Consider the following 21,837-nt stretch of genomic DNA (forward strand, 5'->3'; position numbering starts at 1 on the left):
TGTCATGTATTGAATAGCTTCTCTCTTGGCACCTTGTCATATGCCTTTTCCAAATCGACAAAACTTAAATACAGATCTCTGTTATATTCCCATGCTTTCTCGACTATTTGTCGTAAAGTGAAGATCTGATCCTGACAGCCTCTATTTGGCCTGAATCCAGCTCGTTCTTCACCCAGCTTTTCTTCCACAATTCTTCTCAACCGTTTCTCGAGTATACTTGCATAGATCTTGCCAGGAACACTCAGTAGGGAAATACCTCTGTAATTCTCACATTCAATTTTATTTCCCTTTTTATATATGGGTACTATGAGAGCTCTACTCCAATCATCGGGAATTCATCCCTCTGTCCAGGTTTTCTGAACTATGCAGTGCAGCCACTGTAAGACTCTTATACCACCATACTTCAGCATTTCTGGTCAAATATCATCTACTCCTGCTGCCTTTCCACATTTCAAGCCTTTGATGGCTTTTTCTACTTCAAGTATGGATATGGATTCCTGACTGCATGCCAGGTGAGTGTTTTTTACCACTGTGCTGTCATCACTGCTTGTTTCATTTAGCAGTTTTTCAAAGTAATTACTCCATACTTCAAGGATATCTTTTTCTTCCGTTTTCATGTCACTTTTATCATTTCTAACTCCTTTTACAGCACTCTTTCCTCCATTCCTAAGCTTCTTCAACAACCTCCAGAATATTTTGCCACCTTCTTGATATTTATTTTCTATATTCTTGACAAAGTCCTCCCATGACTTTTGTTTAGCTAGTTTTACACAGTGTTTAGCATTCTTGCATTTGTCTCTGTATTCTCTAAGAGCACAAGCTGACTTATTTGACAGGAACTTTTGATATGCTTTCTTCTTTTCCTTCACTGCCTCTTTAACTTCCTGTGTCCACCAGAGAGTTCTGATTTTTTTATCCTTGCAGACAACCTCGCCACATGCCTCTCTAGCAGAATCAATGTTTTCTTCAGAGTTTGCCACTGAATCTCCAAGGTTTGATTCCTGTTCTCAAACTCTTTCATTTTTTCTTCAATAATCTTTGTGTATTTTAGTCTACAGTTCACATCTGAGAGCTGCTCAACTTTTATTCACTTTAAAACTTTCTTACATTTCATTCTTTTCAATATGAAATTCAATTTTATCCTGCTCAAGACTAAATAGTGATGGCTTCCAATTTCAAATCCTCTGTACACTCTGGTGTCCTGCACCAGGGAGAAAACATCACTATCAACAATAACATAGCCAATGAGACTTTTCTTATTCCTTGCCTCTTCTCTCCATGTGAATTTGTGCACATTTTTATGTTGGAACATGGTGTTAGTAATAACCAGTCCATGTCCTGAGCAGAAATCCAACAGATATTTGCCATTATTACTAGCTTTGCTCTTTTCTCCAAATTTTCCCAAAATATTTTTGTATGTCTGACAATCATTTCCTACTCTGCTAAGCAGATCCCCAACAAGGACCAACTTTTCCTTTTTCATTGTGTCAGTTGCTTTTTCTAAAGCCTCAAAAAATTCCTCAACTTCTACCTTAGTAGAACCATAGGCACAAATAAGTCTCATTGTCCAGTTCCCCATTCTCATATTTGCCCACATTACTCTACTTGAGACTGACTGCCATTCAAGAAGATTAGCCTCATATTTTGTGTTGAATACTATGGCTACTCCTTTTCCTTGATTGTCATTGCCTGAATATAACATTTTGTATTTATTGCTCAGAAAGATCTCACCAGTTTGTCTTTTTTGTTTCAGTCACCCCTATTATGTCGATCTGGTACTTATCCAATTCCTCAGCTAGCTCCATTTCTTTGCCATTCAGGCTTCTTATGTTGATAGTACCGATCTTTAACTCTGGTGATGTTGAGTTGGGGTTTGTTTTCAGATTTGTTCCAGTAGCCGACTTTTCGCTGTTCGCCCTGGTTCCCTGGCAAAAACAACGGGGGCCGCCTTGTTTAACCGGGCGACGCCTCAGCCGGCATGAAATTCTGTCATGTCGTACCATCATTTTTCGTTTTGGTTTAACCAATAAGAATACAATTTGGTCGGCTAAATCCCAAATTGCCAGCCCATCCTCGTTCGTTCAGTATCCAAGTAGATACCCAACAGGGTGCACCACGAGAAGGTGAGGATTGGACATTAGGTCAGAAGCCCTGGTCGGTTCTCCGCATTCCTTTAAAAGCTATGTGGAGGTCTCTTCTCAGTTATACAGCTTTGACCCTTAAGCACCCCAATAAATACAATTTATCATGAAATTCAGTTCACTCCAGAAGCGGACAAAAACAATCTCCTAGCTTTTCGGTTTATTAAATTCATCTGCCTGATGATAGTTTTCACTTCTGAATTTTTCAAAAAGAAACACATACACACACTGATCATTGCATTCATGCTACTTCTCACATCACCCCTAAGTCAAAAAATTTGAACCATTAAGACTTTGTTATGCCTTACTCCAACTTTATGTTTTACTGAGGAATTTTTATGTCAAGAATTGAATTATACCAAATGTTCCTTTCTAAAACAATGATTTTAATGATGCCTTTATCAACAAAACAACTAACCAGGTATCTACCAGAACCCTAGCTCCTGGGACTTGTCATACTTCAGAAAACTGGATAGATCTGTAGCTTCCCTCAGTGAAGAACATAAATCTTATATCCAGTAAAATGAATCTAAGTAATCCAGCTTAGCTTAACATGTCATCTCAAATACAAAGTATTTTGGAAGAAAACCACCCTACAGAGAATAAATTCCTTATGGAATGTTTATACAAAGAGCTATGAGACCTTTACATCATCCAAATTTAAAAACATCTGCTGGCCTTTGGTTATCTTTCATAAGAAATAACAATGTATCAATCTTCTGTAAATTCATAATTTATTTTCTTATTATATATGTATATATAATTTTTTAAATTAATTAGGAATTTTTGGCCATTTCTTATCTTACAATATGGCAGCAATTTTTAAAACAATTCTGTTATATGGATTTGTTTCATTATTGCAGTGAAGATACCTTCAATACAATGGTAAAAATTTTATATCATTAAAATTAAATTTTACAAATATTCTTTTCCATCTCAAATTTTACACAAATATGACAGTTTTCAACTTGTTCTGAAATAAGAAAATATCTAAGACATGTATAATAAATACTTTCAATGTAGCACCACATATTAGTGAGGTAAATCATCATCAATAAAAGATGGGCAAAACACAAACTGATTAAAAAAGTAAGACTCTCTATTAATTCACTAAATCAGGAAGAAGACAAAGATCTTCCAAAAAGAGACAAGAAAAGTTTGATAATACTGATTAAAAAAGTAACAGATAACAACAGAGGCTCAACTAAGTAATCCAGTTTATTATGCCTATTTCCAGAGAGATAGCCAGAATAAATAAATAATAATGAAAGAGAATCACCCAAAGAAAGAGAAGGAAAATGAGAAGGAATCTAGACAAAATAAGAACTGAATTCTCTGCACTATCTAAAAGAATAAAGAAATAAAGATCACAAGAAATAAACTTCAAAACAAGATCAGAATTAAAACAGAAAATAATAAATTAAGCAATCCTTATAGATAAAAATGGACCACTGATTAAAGATAAAGCATAGATTGTAAGAATAGAATCTTAATATGCAAAATTATTATGATTATTATTACCCCAAGACCTCAATGGAGTCAAAGACTCATCTGGGAGGTCCTTTTATCACACACACATCTCATCATACCGTGTCTTAAACACACTCAAACTCCTTGCAGACACCACAGGCAAGGCATTCCAATCATTCACAACTCTGCACGAAAAAAACCTGCCTCTCAACTCCCCTACTCACACCCTCTTTATACAGTTTCCAGGGATGATCTCTGGTTCTCCACCGATCTCCCACTATTTTCTGTAGAAATTCTCCAGCATTGATCCTATAACAACCCCTTACCAACTTCGGGTCTCTATCATATCTCCCCTCTTCCTCCTGTCCACCCAGACTCTGCAAATTACATCTTCTCAATCTTTCCTCATACTCGACGTTCCAGAGGTCAGAAACTACCTTAGTCAGTCGCCTTTGGACCCTTTCCAACATCTCTTCATCCTTCTGAAAACCCGGTGACCAAATCTGGGCACAATAGTCCATGTGTGGCCTAATCAAAGCCTTATACAATGGAACAAGAATCTCCCTACTTCTACACGTCAGTGTCCTCTGCATCATTTCCAGAAGCCTTTGTATTGTCTTCATAATGTTGGCGATGTGTCCCCTAAATTTTAGATCCTTATCCACTATCACCCCAGATCTCTTATTTCCTCTACCTCCAACAATATATTCTCACCAAGCATAAATTCTGCATCCCATCTTTGTTTTCCAAATTTTAAAACCTCACATTTTGCAACATTGAACTCAACATCCCCATTTCTGTGCCCAATCACTCAATTTATTAAAATCTTGGGACGAACCATAAAGAGTAGTGAAGATGTGGTTCGTCCCAACTTTGCATCATCTGTAAACAACTGAATATCTCCATCCAAATCTTCGCCAATATCATTAATATACAAGTTAAACAGTAATGGCCCTAAAACAGACCCCCTGAGGCACTCCACTAGTGACTTTCCTTTTCCTGGATATCGCACCCCCATACACATCTTGTTGATACCTATCAGATAGCCCGTCTCCAATCCAATGCACCTATCTAATATCCAACCCCATCTTCCCTAGTTTGACTGTCAACTTATCATGAGGTACTCTATCAAAAGCCTTTGCGAAATCCCAGTATATTAGTGTAGCCTTCTCCTCTGTCCAAGGAAGCAGTCACTTTATTGTAAGAAATAAGTAGATTACTAAAACATCCATGCTGTCCATCAAAGATAATACCACTGTTGTCAACCCAACTCTGGATCCTAGTTTTCACAGGCTTCTCCAACAACTTAACCACAACATCTGACACACAGATAGGCCTATAGTTTGATGCTCAAGTTCGATCACCTCCTTTATGAAGTGGCACAATCTTGCCCTCCTTCCACTCCTTAGGAACTTGACCAAGTGCAAGACTAGTATTAAAAAAACATGTCAAGGCAGGTGTCAACTCCCTGGCACATTCCTTCAGAATACGCAGTGATATATTATCAAATTATATGATATCTCCTAAAAGAATTAAACTGATAATATAACAAAACTATAATACTCCAAATTGAAGAAAAGAAATATGCCCAGATATTTAAAAAAAAAAATTCAACATGCAATGGGAAGCATGGATAGTGGGAAAGCACCAGTGAGGATGAGATGCCAACAGAATTTATGAAAGCAGTTGGTAAACCAGTGATGACTGTGCTAATTAAAATTTATACATCCAGCCTTAAATAGAAGAGAATAATGCTAATTTTTATAAGCAGAGACGCAGAAGATATTAAAAGTTACCATCCAATTAGCCTCTTTTCAACAAAATAAAATTTTTACAAAGATCATCAACAAACACAAAAACTAGATTTTTGCTAACCTCCAGAATGAGCAGGATTCAGAAAAAACTAAAGCACTATTAATCATATATATATATATATATAATAAGACAAATCATTGAAAATACAGATGAATATTGAAAACCCTTAGTTCTGGCCTTTATTGAGTTTGAAAAGATATTTGATCCAATCTCAACATTAGGTATTTTATGAGGGTGGTCTGGAAAGTTCTCAGCCTAACAAATGAAAATATAAATTTATAATTTCAAAATTATTTTTATTTTTCAACATAATCTCCCTAAGACTAATACATTTATTCTAGCAATGCACTAGCACTGTTATCCCGTCCCTGTAGTGGTTCTCAGCAAGATCTGCAAAATACCCCTCTACAGCTGCAATCACCTCTTGATTCGAAGAAAAACACTGACCAGCGAGGAAGAGTATTAGTTTTGGGAAGAGACAGAAGTCAGAGGGAACCAAATCTGGGGAAATAGAGTAGATGTTCCAACAATTCATAGTGCAGATCCCTTAATTTTCCCATTGCCGAAATACCTTTCTGGGCAGGTGCATTGTCCTGATGAAAGATGAATTTTTTCATCTGGTCTGGTTAAAAGACCGGAATAGTATTCCACAGTTATGGTTTTACCCTTTTCAAGGTAATTAATAAACAAAATGCCTTTAGCACCCCAAAACACCAATGCCATGACTTTTTCTGCTGATGGAACCAACTTTGTCTTATTTGGCGCTGAACAACCAGCTTCCATCCATTGTTTTGCCTGCTTTTCGTATTCTGGTGTGTAATGGTGAATTCAAGTCTCATCCATAGTAATAAATCGAAGCACAAAATCAGTTTTTTTGTTAAAACTCTCCGAACACTGTAAAGAGATTTTCATGAGAGCGCATTTTTGATCTGTTGTGAGCAAGCAAGGCACCCAAACAGTTATTCAATTTTTTTTCTACTGTGAAGTGGATTGTGGGATATTGGCTGTTTAGGTAGGTGACAAACGCATCCAAAGTGTCTTGTCCATGGGGCCAGATGGCAAATACATCATCTGCATATTGTAACCACACTTGTGGCTTGTATGTAGCTGTGACAATACTTTGTTTTCAAAGTGTTCCATGTAAAAATTTGCTAATAAGGGGGGGGGGACCCATAGCAGTACCATTAATCTGTTTGTAGAATTTCCTTCCCCATGTAAAGTAACCTGTATTCATAGTAAATTTAAATAATTCAAAAATATCAAGGGGAAATTTAGATTTGATTAAATCAAGAGTGTCTATAAGTGTACACTGGTAAATAAAGAGGTGACACCAAAACTAACCATTATGTCTGAATTTTTTAGGATAAGATTTTTAACCAGTGTTTTGAAATGGACTGAATTTTTTACAAAAGTATAGGAGTTTCCAGTAAGGGGGGGGACAAGCAACTTGGCTAAATGCTGGTCCAGTTTATATGTAGGACTATCTATGCTATCGACTATGGGGGCGTAGGGGGATATTAGTTTTGTGGATTTTTGGTAATCCATAAATACGAGGTGGTTTAACATGAATTGTCTTTATTTTCCTGATGATTTCTTTGGGCCATGACGTCACTTTTTTTCTGAAAAAATCATTTGACTTAGTTGCGTTTCTATCTGTGTTATGCATCGACTATTGTAGTAATGTGTTTTATTAGAAATATTTGAAGTGCTTGAGCCTCTGTGTTACTATTTATATTGCTATATGTAGTTGATATGATTTCTTTACATTTAATATGTTGGGTCTGTAAGAGTATAGCTAGACTTCTACAAGAACGATCCAGTCTGTATTTCCTTAGTGTTGAATAGCCTTTCTCGTAGACAAGCTTATATGTTGGTTATGCATTAGTAAATCACTTAAGGAATTGACAACGTACATAAGAATATAAATTAAATTACACTTTAATAAATATTTCTGATATTTCGGCAACGTCACGTTGCCATCTTCAAAAGGAACTTACAAAAAAGGCATCTGCACGTAGGCACTACAACACAGTAACTGAGAATGAAGTGATGAAGCTATTGTTCTCCTAAAAGTCTTGATGGTGCCCCCTAGCGGGCTATGTAGGCGTTCTTGGCTATTGGGCTGAAGGTCTGGTGATGTAAGCCTCCCAAATTTGTGGCAGTCTCATGCAACCAAATTTGTTGAGGTTTGGAGAGTTTCTTAGGCTGAGGCTGATTCCATGAATACTCTTTTGAATTTGAACTTGCTACAGTGTATTATTGTAGCTTTCTTCCACCGTATTCTGTGGTGTGTATCCAGAGCATGGTCTGCAAGACCAGAGTGGCTATACCTGTGAAACCAGATGTAGTCCTTATGTTCCGAAATTCTGATATTCGCTGTCCTGCATGTTTGGCCAAATTAAGACAATTTACAGCTGCAAGGGACCTGGTATACACCAGGTAGGTCTAGGGGAAGTGGTTGGAGGTTTTAGGAGAACAATAGCTTCATCATTTCATTCTCAGTTATTGTGTTGTAGCGCCTACGTGCACGTGCCTTTTTTGTTCCTTTTGAAGATGGCAACGTGACATTGTCGAAATATCAGAAATACTTATTAAAGTGTAATTTAATTTATATTCTTATGTATGCTGTCAATTCCTTAAGTGATTTAGTAATGAATAACCTTTGATTTGAAGCTTCAGATTTTGATTTAGTTCTGTTTCTTGTAGAAATGCAACGTGGATGTTATTTTTGTATAAAATGTTCTTAAGCTCTTCATCTTTTTTTGAGTGCAATTGATGTTAAGCTGAAGTATGTTGAGAGTCCTCATAGAATATTTCTCATTGAGATTCTGGACTGCAGTTCTTGAGGCGTCAGATTCCCTGGACATGTTATGTTTCAGATTAAAAAAAAAAAAAATCTTCATGGAATTGGGTGTGCCAGAGCCCTGTTAGCCTGCAATTTCCAGGTTCTCTGCAGACCTTCATAGCTACCATTATCAGCTCAAAGCCTCCCTGATTGTTATTGCCTGAATATAACATTTTGTATTTATTGCTTAGAAGGCATACCAAAATTAAAGAATATAAGACATTAGTAAGATTAATACTTACATATGGGAGTGAAGGCAAGGGCTGTCAGAAAACAAGATCAAATAGCTTAAATCAGATGAAAAGAAATTTATGACAAAAACCACAGGATATGTAAGTGGATCAGAAGAAAAACAAAGATTTGATGAATGAACTAAATATGACAACTATAATAAAATATATTCAGCAATATAAACAAAAATGATTCAGTATATACACAGAATACAGAGGATCAGGATAGCTCAACAGTTTCTCTGATACATCTCTAGAAGATGGAGACTACCAAGAAGAGCAGTCAAAAGATAGGCTGAGACCATAACATACCTCTAGGCCTACTACTGGACAAGATGATGATCATAAGTGAGTTCTTCAATATTAAATTGTAAACTGAAATGTAAATTCTCAAAGTTTATAGTTCATATTCACTGGTTTAAGGATAAGCATAAATATATCTGCTTATTCTTAACCAGTGAAAAACAATAGCTACTGAAAATTCAAAACTTGATTAAATGTTCAGTATCAAATTTATTATTATTACGTGACACCTCCAGGAAGTCCAAAGACTCATTGAGGGAGGGCACCTACTCTACAACTCTGTCTCCACCACTCAATCCTCCAACTACAACAAACTGCAACTATGATGATCATAATGCTATCTACCACCAACCACCAGTATTTTCACAGACAATCGCAAACATCCATGCTAATGGCAGGATTCGAACCCACAGCCTTTTGGATGGAGAGCGGATGCGCTAACCACTTGGCCCAGTTGGCCAAGTGGTTAGCGTATCAAATTCATGTTCATATGAAGTTTGTTACTCAAAAAAATCCTTACTATAAGAGCTCACTATATGCATATTCCTACTAACCCAATGCTGTAAATCCTGATCTTACTGAATTTTATTTAAAAAGTCTAAAATCTTACCTGTAGTTAAGTGATTTATAAAACTTTCGAGTTTTTATATACCAAACAATAGTTATTATGTAGACAAACATGAATACCTGGGGTGTCAGTCGAAGATTTTCACAACTAATAAATCCTGAGTTTGAATTATATTTGATGTAATCACCTTCAATGTAGTGTTCTAAATGGAACAAAGTATTCCTTGGCTGCTGTTGCAAAAATTCAATAACGGACATCTGACATATATCTACCTGAAAGAAAAAAAATACATATGTCACTACTACTTACATAATGATTTACAGAAATGAAATTATCATTAATAGGGGAAATATCAACAATTTTCCAAATTGCATTGAGTATATCAGTAAATAATCAGTAAATCTTTATATTATCATCGAGCCGATGGTTCATAGAGTTCATTTTGTTCATATTGACAAAGAGATAAGCAAAGCTTTACCTCCAATAAAAATAGAGCTCTGCTTATCTATTAATAATCAGTAAATCAGTTATATCAGTAAATCAAAAATATGTCGCCTACGGAAAGAGAAGATTAGCAAGGTAATGACAAACTGATGACCCAGTGCAAGGTCTAACTCATGAGTTGCCTCAGCTTGCACTATCTTAAAGGATCAGGTGCTGCACTATCCAGGTATTTGCTTACGCTTGGAATTGCCGAACTTTATATAGTTTCTATATTCGGCATGAAACTCTGAGTTTCTTATTTGGCTAAGAAACAATATGGGATATAATATTTCTTAACTTAAATAAGTTCATGTCGCCGAATTGAAGCCTTTGGCTCTTCATATAATTAGTAATTAAAAATACTAATTTTGCAGTGCGAACTGAACGTGCATGCTCAAGGATTATCAGCATACTTATGCTGATGTTTAATGGATAAAACACAAATAATTACTTTATATAATAATAACAAAATTTATTTAGCTAATAAATTACTATTCATTAAATGCAATGTCAATATTTTGCCTTTGTACCCAGATGTCTTCATAGCCACAATGAAACACAACTAAACACGTGCACACTAGCAGAAAGGCAAAAAGAAAGAGTATGAAAGTCCTAACTAGCACCCTCTATCAGTGTGTTATGGAAATTTGCTGAATGTCTCAAAACAAGTCTCCCATTTTGGGTAAAGTGAGATAGACAAATTTTTTCAGATTTGGTGAATATTATAATACTATGGCAGATTTTAGAAATAATTTGCAATTTATATTTGCTCCTGTATAAATAGGACATTTTGTTCCATTAGATCTGGTGTTTCATATCAATGGCATGGTGTGCTACACCAGATGGCTGTAGTGCAGGTAATGGACTCCTGTGTTCCTCCAGATGGATCTGGATGTATGGCAGTTTGATAATTTTTTTGTGTTGGAAAGTTTGTTTTGGTTGTTGAGTTGTTTTGCCTGGTTTTTGCTGTTTTGTTGAGATAATTTATTAGTTGTGTTGGGCAATTTCGATTTTAAAAAATTTGTGTTAATTTCTTTATTTCTGTGTTGAGAATTACAGTTAGTTGAAAACTTGCAAGTATTTATGAATTGTGTTAGGATGACTGATTTTTTAATCGAATAAGGTTGGTATGAGTTAAAATGGAGGTAGTTTCTGATATGTGTGGGTTTGTGGAATATTTTCATGGCTATTTTGTTGTTTGTTCTGACTAATGTCAGGGTTAGGAAATTGATGGATTTGTCTTGTTCGGTTTCTATGGTGAATTTTAGTCTGTTGCTGTAATCGTTAAGGGACGCTTGTAAGGCGTGTTGGTTCTCCAATGCATAGAATATCATCCATGTATCAGTCGTAAAAGATGATGCGGGGGGGGTTGAGTAGGAGTGATTCTATGAAAACATTTTTTTGGTAAGAATTGATGTTTGTGATTTTTTTGTTGCTTTTCTGCAACAGAAATGCATTTTGCAAAGGTTTTACTGATCCTGAGACCAGGAGAGGATTAGGGACTGTTTCGACACCAAAAAAGTGATGAGCTCAGAGGGCCAAACTGAAATCTATTTTCCTTTAAACTATGATAAGACCGATGAGAATTACACAACGTGTATCACTTTGATGATACTGGACTGACATACACTGATGAGACTAAGAATTTCAGGATAATGGTGAACAGAGTTGAAATTCAGATGGCATATTGCAAAATATGGCACAATTGTTTAAAGGATTACTTGGATGTTGAAAAATTGGCTAGCAAGTCAAGATAGGAAAGTTATCATCCCTCTTTATAAGGCTATAATTCAGCCACATCTTGGCTTTACCAAAATTAAATGCATAACTTAAGGGTCGGGGAGAAAACCGTTCATATATATCAGCAGTAACTAGTCAATAAATTAACACTAAACTTAGTTACCTTTTTCGGTGGATTATGTCTGTTATATTCTTCACCCCACAGCTTTGCTTCCATTTGAAGTCTTACATCTTCAAAATATACTTCTCGAGTGACATCTGCTATATATTTTTTGGCAACATAGTTTGAAGTTGCTTTCCAGTTCTGATTCTGGTTTACTGTCGACAGCTTCTTCCTGGGAGGTGTGAAATATATTTTTTTAAATTAAATTTCTACTATTTTAAGTAGAATTATTACAACACATTAACTATCAAAATAAATACAATGAGTAAATCCTTAAAATATAGAAAACTCTAATAATCAGCTTCTAAACAACTCAACTTCAGATCAGGTCTTTTGATGATTTCGCTTACTTTCACCCCTCAGGTAGACGATACTCACTAAGGCTAAGAGCCAACCAAATGTTAATTGTGCATGCATTTTGCAGAATGAAAAACAGGAAGCTGAAGTGCTATGTTTGGTCTCCAGAGTGAGCAAGGACTTGCCTTTGACTTCTGCTTTCCCCTCCTTCCTTTATATGCAGTGAAATGAAAGTGATACACTTCAAGAACATGTTAAATATAATGTGGAGTTACCAGAACCTCTACTATTCAAGGTTATAGCTATGAAGCAGTTTCACAGGCTGGTTGCTATATTCATGGGAGAAGACAATTTAATGCATCAGAAGGCCTCTTGGAGAGATGGCATATAACTGCCTTAATTCTGCCAGAATGCAACTACAGAAGAGTTTCTAGATTATGTAAAAATAATAATAATTCTTTACTTCACCCACAATAATGGGGTACCACAGGTTTACAACCTTTTGTTGGTGGAAGACTAAACAGAATGTGACTGCATTCATTTATTGAACGTCGTGTTGGACATCAACTCAGGAATCTAGTGGATAAGAGAACTTGGTGGTGTGCACAGACCTGGAGTATGGTCATTACTATACCATGCTATACCGTCAAATGGTTACATCCCCCCCCCCAAAAAAAAAACAGGATTTGTGTTCATTCTATCAGTTCTAATGTGTTTGGTTTCCCTTTGTTCAAAAATTCCACTCCATATTTGGTTCCTCCAATATGAAAAGGCAAGTTTCCATTATAAATCCATTATCTGATCTGAGTTTCTTTCTCAATTTCTACAAGGCCTAAGATGTCTCATTTCACTGTTTCCGGTATCTTCTGTCCAGCTTTTGTAATCTGTCGTCTTTTATAAATTCACACATTTAAGACTGATATAAATATTTTCAAAGATTTTAATTTCAGTTAAGTGTTTTCTTTCTTTGCACACTGAGTTTGGAAACCAAAGCATCTTTTCCTGACTCGTCCTCTGCTAAGCCATTCACATGACTCTGATTATCCTGAGTGATGAAAATTGTAAGAGAGGTTTGGTTTCTTGGATTCATATCAGAGGATTGATCTTCTAAACATCACTGATTCAGTTCATCTTGACAGCATATATATATTTATGCACGTGATTGATATATAGTTTCTTGTATTCTTGGTTTTTGCTTAAGATCCATTAACCCAGATCCTTACATAAAAATAACAGCAAAAATCTTTTATTTGCAAAATACTGTATAATATTTTCATGACTTATTTTTGAACTGTATTCATCATTATCATGCGTATCAAGGATTTAGGCCTAGCATGGCCTGTTCTGGCCTTAGAAGTCATCGTTGAATCGTTTAAGAGGACATCCTGGTTTTCTTTTTCCTAATGGCTTGTACTGTTTTTAACTGTATTAACAACACCAATTGATGCTATAAAAAAATTTAAGAAAAAAAGTCATGAATAACAGTCAACACCTAAGCTAATCTGTTAGACTATAATATTATATCATCATGGAAAACCATATACCATGGAATGGGAACAGATTGCATCTAGTGGTCAAGGTAAGCAACAAGAAGAGATAGCTGCCAATTTTATTTATTTTTATATTAATCTCACACAGAAGAGGTGACCAAATCCATAGCACATTGATGCTATGATAGTGGTAGCTAAAGGATTAGGGGAAATTTAGGTGGGAGATGAATTTCATCACCCAATGTGAAACCACTGTCCCATTAACTGGAAACCTGAAGCTTGAAAAGTTCCATGTTTGGTCTCTAGAGAAGGGTTTCCAAACCAGGTACAAAATACAAAAGTATATAAAAATCAATGAAAATGAGAAAAAAAATTCTCAACCCACCAAATATCCTCAGCATATACTAATCAAGTGAGGAGATAGTAGGCATCCTTGTCTAAATCTCCTGCCTGACTATTTGAAGCCAATCAGTTAATCAGAGCCCATTCTTACCACAGCTTCTTGTTTTCCATACAAGTTAGTCACCAACCTGATAATGTGATGAAGACCACCCATTATTTTTTTATTACATTCCACAATTTCACATGCTGAACAGTCAAAAACTTTGGAATTGTATATGAAACACATTATCAAAGGTAGGCTAAACTCTATACTTCTGAATGCTCTGTGTAAGGCAAAGGATCTGAACTCTGGTACACTTACTTTTCCTGAAATCTGCCTAGACTTTGGCCTCAATCCTATTTAGGATGATCTTTAATAAAATCTGATTGCACAAGAGATTAAACTAGTAGTTCTGTAGTTTTTGCAATCCTTCCTATCTCCCTTCTTGTGCAGTGGCATGAAAACTGACCATCTGGTCTCTAGGCCATGACCTTGTCATCTTTATAATCAATCTATGAAATGCTCGATCCCTTCATCCCCCCCCCCATGGTCTTAAATTCTATTGGGATTACATCTGTACCTTGAGCCTTATTGTTTTTGAGCTCCTTAAATGCTCTTACAACCTCACCTAAATGGAGGTGTTCCAAATCAAAATTCTCCTGGTAAGAGGACTCTGACAAATTTTCTTATCCTCTCAGCTGTAAGTTCCTCAGAGTACTCCATCTGTTTTTGATTTCTGGTTTTTCTATTAGTACTGCATCATTCCTATCTTTGATAACATCCAATTTAGGTTAACGTGTGTTTAAGATCATGATCTAACCAAAACATTTTATAATTTTGTCTCCTCATCTGGAACTCTACCTCTTCAATATTTCTTAGCATAATAATGTTCTTTGTACACCCTGATGACTTTCTTAATTTCTCTCTATAATCTCTTATATTCTTCAGTCTGTGTATCTTTGTTTCTCTGACCTCCTCCTTTCAATAAGATTTCATGTTGAAACTGAGATTCATGGGTCTTTTGGTGTTCTAATTAGGATTACATACTTCTTGGCTGCATTCTGTATTATAACCTTGACTCCTTCATAGAGCATTTCAGGAATGTTTTCCCCACCACCACCAAAAGCTCATGCAACTGTTTTGATGTTTCTACTGTGAACCCACTAGGGATTACTCTGACATCCAATCTACTGGGAGGGGTCTGACTTGGAAAGTTTTAGAACAAGTCTTACTTTGGCTCTTACTAGCTGATGGTCTGAACTATAGTCAGTCTGCTCCAGGACAAGTATACACATCAAAGATGCTTGTCTTTTACTGTTGAGGTGCTAGGATGTAATCAATCTGGTGCCTTGATCTATCACCGTATGACGTCCAAATGTAGGTACATGATAGGTGTTTCTGGAAGAAGGTATTGGTAATAACTAATCTATTAGCATGGACAAATTCCAATAGTCTTTCACCACAGGAGTTAAGTTCTCCCAGACAAGACAGTGACTGCAGTGAAAGCATGCTATGCTTTTATATAGTTGATATTGTAGGAGTATTGACATTTATTGAGAGTACATAATCTCCGTCACTCATACAGAGACCATCCATTCTCCTTAAGTCTCAAGAGTGTTCCTATATCTCATACTGTGCAAACTTGTAGAATTTTTAATTTCAAAAAGTTCTGCACAGAGTATATGTGTGACCAGTAGGATAATGTAAGAGTATCTATCTTCATATCAGGTGTAAGCCTGATGGAGTAAAAAATCATCTACTTGCTTTAGATATTCTCGATACACAAAACAAGACTTCAAGATGCAGGAAGAATTTGACTCAGATCAACTACCAAACCAGAAGCACAATGCAAGACTAACATGTTTCACATGAAGAATCTGATATTATACAAACAAATGGATAGCAGGTGTTTCTTCACTTAGCCCTCCAAGTAAAGTTCTTACATGAGAGCACTCCAGACTTCAATCTGTTCCTGAAATTGAAAGAACTATTCTATTAGAAATGCTTCAGTACCAGTAGTTTTCTGCAAAAAAGTGATCCAATTGATCAAACAGATCCAACAAAAAGGTATGCTGACAGGAATACATGATTTACCAAAATATCATACAGAAGGAATAAGGCAGAATGGAGATAATACCGAGTGCCTGTAAACATATTTTGTCACGTAGAGACTTTGTTTACCAACAGTGTGCAGAACCACTGAAATGAGTTTCATATTATACATTTTTTTTTAGATTCAAATTAGTTCCTTTACAATAATGATGCCAATTAATAAACTGTGAGCAAAATGTAATTTCAGCAGCAAATGGTCAAATAGCAGATTTTAAATTTAAGATTTTACTTCATACATAATTTGGCTGTAGTGTTCGAAGCAGACAGACATGAAATAGCAGTAGAGATAACTATAAACCATATTTGCTAGTGTCTTAGTATGCAAGACGAAAACAAAATATATGTATATCTTTAAAAATATAAAATTAAAATAAAATAAAAAACCTGATAATACATACACCACATTCTAAAATATAGCACCTCTAAAATTCGATCAGTGCACTATATACATCTTAAAAATAAATGTTACAGATTTTAAAAATTTTTCTATCTATACATTTTTATGGCTAACTATTTAAAAAAAAATCGGTCGCCAGAATGAAATAATTTGGTTACCAATTTAAAACATTTTACAAAGTTATTTTTCATGGCATACTACACTACTTCCATGTACACTATGTTCCAAATTTCTACAGCCAAAATTTATGTCATCTGCTATAGTACGCCCACAGATTAAACCCTTCGACACTTCTGCACATGCAGAATCCATTCCAATAATAGGGTAATCAATCCTTCTTCTGGGATGAGTTGTTTATTATTACACGTTGGAAAATTAACTTCTCTTTTATGATCATTGTAGTTTTTAAAGTGATAACTATTTTGCTTGTATAACAGTTGAGAAATTTTATCTATAAAGCATGTGATTTCGCATGATGGCGACCAATTCGTACGTCCTTCATTTCTTTCTCCCCTTCAATGATAACGTCCAAGAGTTAATTAAATTTCATTCTGAAGAACTGAGTGATTCCGACCTGCTACATTTAGATGAACAGCGGGAAGATCCCAAAGAATATGAAGAAAATTTAACCACTGATAGTCAGCCAAAAGAGATTTCAGAGAAACAATTTGAAAATATTTTTCTTACAATCAAAGTTTTTAAGCAGCAATGCATGGAGGCTGACCCTGATGAAGCAGTAAAATTTGCAGAAGAGTCAATAGGGTCATACCGTCAGTTGTATGAAAAAAGAAACAAAATCCCCGCCAAACTACATTAGCTCATTTCTTTGTTAAGAAGTAGAATAATAAAATTTATATTCTGAATATGTTTTATTGTCTTTCAGCTTCATGATTTTCCTTTAACTAGGCCATGAGACATACCTTAATTCTTTTATAAAAAAATTAAGGTTCAAAAAAGAAATTTGAGGAACGAATTATACTTTTTCCCATAGGTTATTATATACGATTAGTGCGTTTTCGATTAATGCGCCTGTTTTAAAGAACGCATCAGGTGCACTAATCGAGGGATTGCTGTATCAAAATAATTACTGAAGATATATTTATGTACGTATTTAGCTAAGTCTGTTAAGCACATTAATTAAAAGAAAAAGTTGGTCAACTGGGCCATAGACACTGCATAAAAGCCAGAAGCATTAAAAACAAAGTGGCTGAGTTTGTCACCTTGGTGAACATGTTATGCTTAAGATTGTTGGCATTAGTGAAACCTAGCTCTAAGAGTCAGATATAACTGAAACTGAATGCATAATATTTTTAGAAAGGAATGAAGAAATAGAGTTGGAAGATTGCCTCAAATGGGGAGAGAGGATAGCCTCAAACTCACTAATACACATTCCATGTGGCAGTGAGTGTGAGGCTATCTTGCACAAAGTGGAATGCTACCATGGTGTAGGTAATGCTAGAGACCTAGCAGTTCAGCTGTGAGAATGATGAAATTCATTAACAAATTACCCTTCTGGGTACTAAATGAATAATCATTATGGGTGACAAATTATCTGAACACTGATCGAGTAGCAGAGAAAATTTGTAATAATATAGGAGAATTAACTGAGCTATTGTGAGTCAGCATTTGCAAATAGTACACGAAAGAAGAAATACAAGATAAAAGAGTGTTAGATTTTTTCTAACACGAGAAGTGAAAATGAGGAATTTTCAATTAATGATGCGACTGTTTTGCCACCTGTTGGTGACTGTTAATTAAATACCGAAATGGATATGAGCTAATTATAGAAATGCACCAATTACATGCTGAACCAGAGAGTCAGAAATTATGACAAACTCAGAAGAATACTGAGTTCAGTTCCCATAGTACCAGTTACTGAATGGTAAAGATATCAGCATTGCATGGACAGCTTTGACGAGCTGCTTAAATGATGCAGTTATCTGAATGTGCCCCTAGAATTCAAAGAACAAATAAGATGGGAATGAAATGGATGATATGAACAGAGGGATGAATTCCAGATGATTGAAGTACAGCTCTGAGAGCACCCATATATAAAAAGGGAAATAAAACTGAATGTGAGAATTACAGAGGTATTTCTCTAATGAGTGTTCCTGCTAAGATTTATGCAAGTATACTTGAAAAATGGTTCAGAAGGACTGTGGAAGAGAAGCTTGATGAAGAACATGCTGATTCAGGCCAAATAGAGGCTGATCAGATTTTTGCTTTACGAAAATAGTTGAGAAATCATAGGAATACAACAAAGATCTGTATTTAGATTTTGCAGATCTGGAAAAAGCATATGACAAGGTGCCAAGAGAAAAGCTATTCAAAATGCTACAGTTATATGGTGTCAATGGGGCATTATATCAAGCAATACTTAGTCCTTATTTGAATTGTAAGTCAGCAGTTAGAAATGAAGGAAGTAGAGGAAGATGATTTAATGTTAAATTTAGTGTCAGACAATGATGTACATTATCCCTCTGTTTACTCATTATCTATATGGATCACATTATGAAGGAAAGTGGTATTAAACCTGATATTCAAAATTGGAGATGTTAACCTCTTCACCGGCCATGGTGGATGAAATAGTGAGACAAAATTGCACTTCTTATCCATGTTATTCAATAGGTGTTACAGAATGGTATCCAGATATCCTGGACTTCTATAGACATCATGACCGATTGAGGTGTTAATCTCAGCTCTTTACTTTATGTAGATATTGTTAAACTTCTAAATAAATTCAGTGAGATTCATTTAGAAGTCTGAAAGATTCCCTGACTAAATTGAATAACTGTTGTAATGGATTTGGTATGAAGGTCGGCAATAACAAGAAAAGCAAAACGAAAATAGGCAGAAACCTTAAAATATCAACTGCATTGTGAATGGAGAACCTATAGTAGAAGGAAAATATTTCAGCTACTTAGGCACAATTCTTGGTGAAAATGGTAAATTAAATATGGAAATAGACAACAGAATGAATAAAGCTGGTATGGTAGGAAGTCAAGTGAATATATTTATATGGAATAAGAGAGAAATTAATTAAAACACTAAATTAGCTGTGAACAAGACAGAGTTCAAACCAGTTTCAGCTTATGGATCTGAGAGCTGGGATAGAAATAAAACACTTGACCAAAGTCTAGAGGCCGCAGATATGAGAGTCCTGAGAAAGATTAGGGGCATGAACAGATGGCGTCAATTGCAAAAATTCATATTAAAAATGAGGATATTAGGAAAGAACTTGACATTGTTAGCATCTAGGAATGTGTTAGTAGTGCTAATCTCAGGCAGTATGGTCACTTAAACAGAATGGGAGAGGATAGATTAGCAAAACAAGTGTTTTCTGCAATGTTGGCAGGATAAAGACCCAGAGGAAGAACAAGATATAGGCAGATTGATATGGTAAAAAGTGCCTTAGAAGATAGAAATATAAGATCCGACAATGTTGGAGCCTTGACAGGTAAAAGATTGATTTGGAGGAAAATTGTAGATAGGAAGTAAGTAATGTAGTAATGATGTAATTTTTCATGTAGTACTATCATATCCTGTACACTCCTCATCATCATCATCAAATTCCTGCCATGTACCATCAAGGGGTGTACAGGATATGATAGTACTACATAAAAAATTTACATCATTAACTTAATATGTCCGTGCGGTTAGCCTAGTGGCTTTGCACTTCGCAACCATATGCCTGGGGAAGGAGTGTCCTAGGTTCGATTCCCGTCGGTGACATGAGGAGTTGAAGGATCTTCCTCAGCCATAGCCAAGTTAGCCAGTCTTGGGCATGGACAGCAGGGTTTTTTTCCCAGTTTATTCTGGGGTTTCTCATCCCGGGGCATAAGGCTGACCACCTTATCCTGTAAACGGAGTGAGGTCCGATGATCAATAGACCCTCGACACCGCAAGGTAAAAGAGGGTATAAGGAAGATGACATGATGATTAACTTAATATCTACAATTATCCTCCAAATCAGTCTGTTACTTGTCAAGACTCCAACATTATCAGATCTTATATTTCTATCGTCTAAGGCACTTTGTACCGTATCAATCCACCTATATCATGGTCTTCCTCTGGGTCGTTTTCCTGCCAACCTGGCAGAGAACACTTGTTTGCTAATCTTTCCTTGTGCATTCTGTTTAAGTGACCATACCATCTGAGATTAGCTCTGCAAATGCATTCCTGGATGCACAATGTCAAGCCTAATATCATTTTTAATATGATATTGCCATCGATGTCATCTGTTCATGCCTCTAATCTTTCTCAGGACTCTCATATCTGCAGTCTCTAGTCTTTGGTCGAGTGTTTTACTTCAGACCCAGCTCTCAGATCCATAAGTTAAAACTGGTTTGAACACTGTCTTGTATACAGCTAATTTAGTGTTCCGACTAATTTCTCTCTTATTCCATATGAAATTATTCAATTGACTTCCTACCATACCAGCTTTGTTGATTCTGTTGTCAATTTCCATATTTAATTTACCATCTTCACTAAAAATTGTGCCTAAGTAGCTGAAATATTTTACTTCTACTATAGGCACAATTTTGATATCATGTTTACTACCACTTTCCTTCACAATGTGATCCATATAGATAATGAATAACAGAGGGAATAATGTACATCCTTGTCTCAGACCAGATTAAACATTAAACCATCTTCCTGTACTTCCTTCAATTCTAACTGCTGACTTATAACTCAAATAAAGACTAAGTACTGCTTGATATAATTCCCCCTTGACACCATATAACTGTAGCGTATTGAATAGCTTCTCTCTTGGCACCTTGTCATATGCCTTTTCCAGATCAACAAAACTTAAATACAGATATTTGTTATATTCCCATGATTTCTCCACTATTTGTTGTAAAGCGAAGATCTGATCCTGACAGCATTTATTTGGTCTGAATCCAGCTTGTTCTTCACCAACTTTTCTTCCACAATTCTTCTCAACCGTTTCTCAAGTATACTTGCATAGATCTTGCCAGGAACACTCAGTAGGGAAATACCTCTGTAATTCTCACTTTGTTTTATTTCCTTTTTTATATATGGGTACTATGAGAGCTCTACTCCAAAAATCAGGAATTCGTCCCTCTGTCCAGGCAGTCTGAACTATGCAGTGCAGCCACTGTAAGACTTTTATACTACCATACTACAGCATTTCTGGTCAAATATCATCTACTCCTGCTGCCTTTCCACATTTCAAGCCTTTGATGGCTTTTTCTATTTCAAGTATGGATATGCATTCCTGACTGTATGCCTGTTGAGTGTTTTTTACCACTGTGCTATCACTGCATGTTTCATTTAGCAATTTTTCGAAGAAATTACTCCATACTTCAAGGATATCTTTTTCTCCCGTTTTCATGTCACTTTTATCATCTCTAACTCTTTTTACAGCACTCTTTCCTCC

At 35.7% G+C, this 21,837-nt stretch overlaps 1 protein-coding gene across 5 annotated transcripts in view; it reads right to left on the reverse strand.

Moving 5' to 3' along the window:
- The window catches only part of LOC150102853 (eukaryotic elongation factor 2 kinase-like), a 389,384-nt gene that overhangs the window by 209,669 nt on the left and 157,878 nt on the right, over window positions 1-21,837 (reverse strand). For all 5 annotated transcript variants that reach the window (XM_090397538.1, XM_090397535.1, XM_090397537.1 and 2 more), the window contains 2 exons: window positions 11,759-11,930; window positions 9,492-9,644 (listed from right to left, as the gene is read on the reverse strand). In XM_090397538.1, coding sequence (XP_090253664.1) covers window positions 9,492-9,644; window positions 11,759-11,930 — 325 coding nt within the window. The remainder of the gene's footprint in view (window positions 1-9,491; window positions 9,645-11,758; window positions 11,931-21,837) is intronic.

This window comes from Typopeltis vanoorti, chromosome 9, assembly GCF_054136105.1.
Source record: "Typopeltis vanoorti isolate ZY-2024b chromosome 9, IOZ_Tvanoo_1.0, whole genome shotgun sequence".
NCBI classification, from domain to species: domain Eukaryota; kingdom Metazoa; phylum Arthropoda; class Arachnida; order Uropygi; family Thelyphonidae; genus Typopeltis; species Typopeltis vanoorti.